This window comes from Chinchilla lanigera, unplaced genomic scaffold (assembly GCF_000276665.1).
Source record: "Chinchilla lanigera isolate Chin_1 unplaced genomic scaffold, ChiLan1.0 scaffold00085, whole genome shotgun sequence".
Classification (NCBI taxonomy): Eukaryota; Metazoa; Chordata; class Mammalia; order Rodentia; family Chinchillidae; genus Chinchilla; species Chinchilla lanigera.
The window spans coordinates 3366461-3374396 of NW_004955486.1; the positions used below are offsets into that span (position 1 = coordinate 3366461).

Here is a 7936-nt window from a genome sequence, read left to right on the forward strand (position 1 = left end):
CTGGCCTTGCAATCACTATGTAGCCCAGGCTGGCCTCAAACACAGCGATCCTCCTCCTGCCTCAGCCTCCCGCATGCTGAGATGACAGGCATGCCCCACCACACCTGGATTTTGCTTTCCAAAGGGTACAGGATATGGCCAGGCATGGTGGCGCACGCCTATAATCCCAGCACTGCTGAGGCTGAGGCAGAAGGATCCTTGTGAGTTCAAGACCAGCCTGGGCTACAAAGTGAGCTCAAGGTCAGCCTGAACTGCTGCATAGCGAGACCCTGTCTCAAAAACACAAAACAAAACAAAGGTACAGGATGCATGCAAACCAGGAGCCAGAGATGCACTTGTTGTACCTTTATTATTTTTTCCTTGTTCACTAAGAACTCCGTGATGCAAGGTTACCATACACAGTTAGGTAATGTCTGCGTTGCACACCTAGGGCTATACAGCAAAAGAACCCGAATTAGTACAAATACAAGAACCGTATTTACATCGTGTATACTCAAGCTCCAAACATCAGATATTATTTACAAAATAAAACATGAAAATGAAAATCCAAAATTAATAATGTACATTGTTGCTAATGTGCTCAACTCCTTCACTGGGGAGAGATCAGTCTGCGAAGTCCGGGTTCAGAAAGGCCACTTATGCTCGTGGGGCTTGTGACAGCATGTGAGGATGGGGACAAGACTCACACACAACAGACAAGCACTGCAGCGCCACAGAGGCGGAGACCAGGCCTGCGACACGAGAAGGCTGGGGGGTTCCGCGGTGACACACAGCATGGGAAAGGACAAATGGTAAGACATGGGGGACAACGCACGACAGCCAGGGTTGGCTAGAGCCCCTCCTCAAGGTGCACATCCTGTCCCCACAGCCACTGCCACGCATTCAGGCGCGGGGGGCGGGAGTGCGAGCGAGACAAGCGCACCACCGGAGCGGCACCGGCTCACTCCTCCCTCTCACCGCCGGGGGCTCCCCAGGATCTGCTGGGGCTCGGGTGCTAATTTCATAAATGGCCTTTTGAACAGCAGCAGCGACCCACCTCTCCGCTGACGACCTCTGACCCGCTCCACACACGACGGCGGGGCGCGCACCCCAGAGGCCTTGAGTGCACTCAGCAAACCTTCTGGTGGCAGCAGAGCGAGGCGTCTCCTCCTCAGGAGCAAGCTCACAGTCCCACTTCAGAAAGGGAACCCGGGGGAAGGGAGGGACCCACGCACCGGCACGGAGACCGCCGGGGAGCCGGGCAGGTGCAGCATGTGAGTGCGTTCTCTGCCGGCCCAGGGTGCAGTTCACGACAGCCGTGCAGCTATGCACAGAACTCTCAAAGTTAAACATCCCCGTCAACTAGACAAGCAGCAGGCAACAGTCTTCGCTTTGAGTACGTGCCAGGAGGGTTCGTCCTGTCTCAGATCCCAGACCTTTCACGATGGGCTCATTTTTTCCTTCATCTAAACAAGCTGAAAAACCCAACCAAAATATGACGGCTATGTAGCCAATGGGGGGTGTCGGTAACGGGGGCTTCTACCGGGAGGACACTGCCCAGCCTCGACAGCGGCTGCTCCTGATGAAGGCACAGCCCAGGTGCCCACAGCGCGGCAGCAGCCCGGCCTTGCTCCTGACCGTGAGGCTGGCCGGCCCCACACAGCCCGCCGCAGAGCTTGCCGACCCCCGGCGGGCACAGAGACAGAGGCGGGAGCTGGCATGGGGCTGTCTGCGGGGCCACACTGTGCCCTGCGGGGAGAGAGGAGGGTGGCGCGTGGAGAGGAGGAGGAGATATCAGTGTTAACCAACACTCATCTTTCTGTAATTTGCGTAAGAGTTTTTTGGCTCTACGCTTGTTTGGTTAAAGGAGTGCTTTAAAAAAATGTGGTTCCCTCAAAGATTAGGTTTATTCACTTTCCTCCACCATGGCTACAGCCAGCCCCGCCTGCACTTCCTGCTGTGAACCCTGCCCTGGAGCTCGAAGCGGAGCTCGAAGCGGAGCTTGGACCCTCCACCCTCCATCCTGATAGCCCTGCGGCGCAGGGCGCAGGGAGGGCCGTACACAGGGCCCCGCAGGACTGACTGCGCACCCACTTCCACCACCTCCCCACAGCCCTGCCGCCTCAGCACCAAGAACACGGCCCAGCTCCACTCCCATGTCAGAAGCCCCCAAAGCAAAGACTTTCCAATCCAGTTTCGTTTGTGTTAGAGAAAAACACGAAAGTCTCCCTCAGGGTCCCACCTCCCCTGCCAGACGTGGACCCTTCCGTTCAAGGTCTAACCTCGGAACAGCAGCAACCTCAGTGATGTGACTTTACAAGTGACTTCGAATTTCATCTTCATTTCCCTGAAATTAGACTTAGTTCCAGCCCAGGGAGCTGCCGGGAAGCACGTCTGAGTGGACGTGAGAAGGGTATTTTGTGTCTTAGTGAAGAGAGACTGCTAGCTACGTCAGAAACCTCACATACACATAGAAAATGAAGACCACTACAGTCAGTGACCTGCGTTGTAGGGGGAGACAGATAAAATCCACCAGAGTTTCTGCTGCTCACTTTCGGCTCGGCCTGGCTAACTTGGCCCTTTCTCTTTGTGAAGCTCTTGGTGACATCCCGTCCCCCTCTGCCAGGGGCCCCTCGTGCCTCTTTGCGGAGCCCAGGCCTCAGGGCCAGAGCTCGGTCCCTAGAGATGGCACTGCGGGGCGCAGGAGCTCTACTGGGGAGCAGCCCAGCCCCCACCCCGAGCAGGGCCAGGAGCACGGCCTTCCTGATGACGCAGCAGGGACCCCGGAGCAGGCTGAGGTGGTATGAGAGGGCGGAGACCCGGGCACAGCGACTGCAGGGCCCAGGCCCTCCGTGAGGCCAGGTCCCCGCGAAACACACGGCAGCCAGGAGAGCGCGGCCCCTGAGGTGGCTAAGCCAGCGGCTTGGTCGGCTGGAGGAAAAGGAGACTCGGTGGTGGCCGTGAGCTCTCTTTTCTTCGTGGGCAGCATCTTCGAGCCACGGAGCAGACGACAAGCAGAGAACCACGGGGCGGGCTCCCCGCCAGCCTTCTTGTGTCGTGTGTTTGGTGGTGGGGTGGCCTTGGCCGGGGGTCCGGCGAGCATGGCTACCGCACTGCTTTCTCGAGCACTGGAGTGACTGGGAACGGCCAATGCACGCAGAGGACATGCCTGAGTTTCTGCCCAAAGCTGCGTTTCTCTGATGGAAGCAAGTTACCACACTCACAAGCCGCTGTTCAGCATCACCATCGTCATAATGTCCACAAGGACCACTGAGGCCACACAGACAAGTGAAGCACTCCCTCTGTGGCACCCGGGCACGTGACACGGTGCTGTGGCCCTCCCAGATGCCCAGAAGAGCTCCCAGGGCTCCTGGAGAGCAGCTCCCTTCTCCAAGGAGAAAAGGGCTCCCCAGGAACCCTGCTGTGATGCATCCTCTGATTGCTGTCCCCACGGCCAGTGGCACATCCTTTGTCCATCCCTTCTCACGGGCTAACAGCAGCCACTGTCCTGGGTCTCCTAGAGGCCTGCCTGTCCTCCTGCTCTAGGAAAACCCCGTAACTACTTCCCACAAGTCACGGGCCTCAGAAGATAACTGCCCCCGCCTGCGCTCACCACAGCTCTGTCCGCTATGGAAACGCAGGGCTGGGCCGGGGCCAAGGGAGACAGTGGGCGGGAGAAAGGCAGGTTTCTTCCCCAGGCTCCGACAAGGCCAGATGCGCCTCCCTTGGTCTCTAAGCCACCCAAGAAAACTAAAGTGACATCACAGAGAACAGAAGTTACCCTGAAAAACAGACAGGTGTGCAAAGACGACAGACACCACTGATGGTCACGTCGGGGATCCGTCACACAAAAAGAAGCCAAAGTGCACCAAGAAGTAATTCAGTGGATATCCTCACCGGGTGTGTGTGTGTGTGTGGCGGGGGGGTTATTTCTGATTTTTAAAAACCTGTTTTCCTTTTGTTAGGCCACATGCTACTAACAAGATTCTCAGCACAAGAAAAAAGAAGAGCACAGAGCCATGGGGATGGGGACAGGAAAGTAGAAAAAGTGTCGGACAGGAGGGCAAGCAGTTAAGTCACAGGTTACATACGAGAGCAGCCATCAAGAACCACAGAGAGAATGAGAGGTAACGCTTCCTTTATCTCCTCCTTTATCTCAGTACTTGGGCTGGCTCGGGCACCTCCGGGACAGCTTTGACCTGCGGGGCAAACGGGAGCGGGGTCAGAACGCCGGGTCTCCGTGCGCGCTCCTCTCTGCCACTGCAGGCCCGGGTCTTCCTCACTGCGGCACCTGAGGCACAAGGCCCTCACAGGATCTGAGGCTGCACCACAGGGCTGTGCTCTGCCCCACCTGCAGCCCTCTTAAGAGCCAAAAAAAAGACTAACTGCTCGGATCACAGGATAACAGTTCTCTTTTTCGGTGGTGCTGGGCACGGAATTCAAAGCCTTTACATGGAGCTACAACCCCAGACCTTTAAAATATTTTACTTTTGAAGAAGCAAGTTCTATCCTGCACAGGTACAAATTCCCTATGATGAATGTAATCAGTATGTATACTGAAAATGTACCAATTTTAAAAAAGTAAAGTGTGGAAAAAAAAATTTTTATTTTTGAGACAGGGCTTCGCTAAGTGGCTCAGGCCAGGCTTGAGTGCCCCGGCCCCTGCCTCCTCCCTCAGAGCACCGGGTTACTGCGGCCCGGCTCGAGGTGAGCTCTCGGGGACAGAGGCCAGAAGCACGCTGCCACCTGGTGACAGCCCTGCCCCCACCACTGTTAACCTAACTAGAGCAACGCCTCCTTCCCTGCAGAGGGGAGAAGGCAGCCAGGAGGCACTGCTCACCGGATTGTGCCAGCAAGGAGCGGGTTAAAGGCATATAACCAGTCGTTCATGTCTTTGTCATTGAGAGCCTGCAGAAGGACCCCGCGATGCTTTGTGCACACGGCAAAGGTGTTGGGCGTCTGGAAGAAACAAGCAGACAGGAAAGTCAGTGCAGGGCGTGAGCGCCGGTCACCGGCCCGCCGCGCTAACAGGGTCTCCGGCGCGGCACACCAAGGAGAGCCTCGCGGCACAACAGAGCTCCGAATCGGGAGGAACGGGACACATGGCAGTGAGGCCCAGACGGGCAGGACTGACCTTCACCATCGCCTGCTGGTCCTCACTGTACTCCACCTGGGCCGTGCACAGGTTAACGATGCCACGTTCCACCGGGTCCTTGTCGCTGTTATAGATGAAGACGTAGGGGCGACGGACCACGACAAAATGCTTGGCCCAGCTGCTGGAAAGCGGCTCCTTGAAATGCAGGTATCCCTTCTTCGAGACCACTGAGCTACAAGGACAGTATGAAAGCAGAGAACTTAGTTTCTCACAAAAAGAAGATGGTCACGAGCTGAGGCCCATCCTGATGGGTTCTCCGTGCAAGTGCTGGGATGCAGCAGAGCAGGAAAAGCATCCAAATGGCCCGGACTCCTACAGGCCCAAGCGGCAGAGCAACACAGCAAACAGTGCCCCCACCCACACTATACCAGCACCGGGCAGGAACCCGGCCCAGCTGCGTGAGACCAGGACACAGCCGCGCAGGAGCCGCAAGTGAACTCGCACGTGGCCACTCATTGGTGGACCCTGTTCAATGTGGCACTCACCCTGGGCGGATTTCTTCAATATCTGGAAGGAGATTGAGAAATTCATGTTTTCCTGCTCGGGCCAAATAGGGTGTCTCCACAGCTGGGACGATCTGAAACTGTTCAAACTCCGTGCAGGGACTGGAGGCCCGGGAACTGGCTTCCGGGGTCCTTTAAAGACAGCAGGCCAAAGAGTGATGGCGAGCCTTTCTGAGCTTCAGTGGTACAAACAGCACACTGCCACTGGGCTACAAGAAGGGGCAACGAGGTCTGGGAAGGACGCGCAGCCTCTCCCAGAGCTCACCTGAGAAGTGACTCAATTCCCCTCTCCTGGAGGACCACCAGGATGGCTCTCCTTGAAGAACAGCATTCGGCTCCACTTTGGCTAAGCCTGGCTCTATTCCCACCATTCTGATAAATACAGAGCTGGCTAGGACATTTCCTTATCCCCTCAGCTGGCTTCAAGCAATGCAAATGGGTCTCGCTGAGGTGCTGATGTGTAGTCATTAAAGCAATATGGCAGGTCAGTGATGCCCTGATTACAGCTCCCAAGCAGTAGGTGTGAGCTAGTGTTGGGAGCAGCTGAAGCTATGCTGAGAGACACCACACCATCGGCTGGGATTGAGCTTCAAGAAAGAAGCTATGGTATCTCAGGGCATGAAAATTACACATCAGAGCCAAACCACCTACCCTACATGAGATACTTAATCTGTGTTATGCAGACTACTCTTCCTGCATCTCTCTCTCTGCATGCTGCAGAGGTGCTACCTCGCCTCCTACCTAGCCCGGCTCACAGCACTCACCTACTTCCCACCATTCTCACAGCACTCAACCATGAGCCACGCCCCTCTTCACGAATTAATAAAAACCATGGTTCAGCCCTGGGTGGAGGCCTTTGTTCCGGTTAGCCATCATTCTAGCTGGACTTGGGACCCCCCTGGCTCACTAAAACTACAAACATGCCTTGGTGTCTTTATTCTCACCATGGACTGCACTGTAAGTGGTAGACTGGAATTACTTATTGGAATTCTAGTAACTTTCCCCTGAGATTACAAATGTAAACTCCACCAGGCCGCAGCGAGGTCTGGGAAGGGCTTCCTGCACACTCTTGTCCTCCCCGAGAGTTATAACAGCCCACTGATGAGCACTGAGCCACTTCTCTGCCTTTCCAAGGCCCCCGTATTTTGAGAGGAACTGTATGCCCGGATATACAGGTTTTTTAAGTCCCAGGGAAACCCTCGGCAGTGGTGCTCAAACTGTAGTCACAGACCACGAATGGCAGCTTTGCCCAGGAAAATGTCAGAGGCTGCAATTCTTAAGACTCTCACATCTCCAGGATTGGAAATTCTGGGCGGGGCATGGCCAGCTCACTTTGCGAGCTTCGCAGGAGTGCTGGCTGGCACCCCCGGCCTGGAATCGTCCGCCACGGAACAGCGCTGACAGCAGGCAAACGCTGAGCCTAGGTCCCCAAGAGCCGTGCAGGCAGAGCTGCACACAGACGCCCAGGCCTCCGAACGGCCCTGCGCAAAACAGAGTCCTCTGTGCTGTGTTGTTAGGTGTCTTAGTTGAGCAGCTTAGCCCATTCCATCATTTCTTTTTAGTCTTTTGTTCTTTTTTGAGCCTGTAGTAAAGGCTGGCCTTAAACTCACTATGTAACCCAGGTTGGCCTCAAACTTACAGTGATCCTCCTGCCTCAGCCTCAGAGTGCTGGGATGATAGGCGTGTGCCAGCACACTTGGCTGCTTTATAATTTCCTGAATTGGGCTTCATTTGGTAACTAACAGCATGTTGAGTTTTGTTAGTTTTTTTTAGACACACGTAAAATATTTTACAGCCAGCAGCCTCTGACGTGTAGTCAGAGTGAGGCAAGGCTCCACCACTCCGGGGCTGCCCGGGCGACACACGGCCTCCCCACGCCGGCACTTACTTCTGATCCACAGAGCTGCTCCTGGAGTCGACCAGAGAGGGGCACGTGGAGGATGGGGTGAGGGTGGCACTGCTGAAACTGGACACAGAGGGATCCTGTCCCATTGGAGAGATATCAGACAACTAGAAGCAAAAGGAACACGGCCCATGAGATGCAGCAGCAAAGGCTGCACTGGCCATAGGAGCTCTGGCAGCCAGCGCCTCCCTCTCACCAGCTGGCTGCAAGATCACACAAGAAAACAAGACAGCTGCAATCCCAGTACTTGGGAGGCCAAGGCAGGCAGTTCACCACTTCAAGGCCAGCCAGAGCTAGATGGTAAGTTCAAGGCCAACCTCGACTACAAGGCAAGACCTGTCTCAAGGAACAAAACCAAAGCTAGCCATGGTGGCCCACACCTGTAATCCCACCACT

At 55.6% G+C, this 7936-nt stretch overlaps 1 protein-coding gene across 1 annotated transcript in view; it reads right to left on the reverse strand.

Annotated features, from left to right (window-relative positions):
- Positions 1 to 330: 330 nt before the first annotated feature.
- The window catches only part of Kif1b (kinesin family member 1B), a gene marked incomplete in the record, with an annotated part of 137055 nt that continues 129449 nt past the window's right edge, over positions 331 to 7936 (reverse strand). Inside the window, 5 exon segments of the mRNA XM_013504249.1 lie at positions 331 to 4178; positions 4820 to 4938; positions 5114 to 5306; positions 5620 to 5769; positions 7526 to 7647. Of these exon segments, the coding sequence (XP_013359703.1) occupies positions 4136 to 4178; positions 4820 to 4938; positions 5114 to 5306; positions 5620 to 5769; positions 7526 to 7647 (627 nt within the window).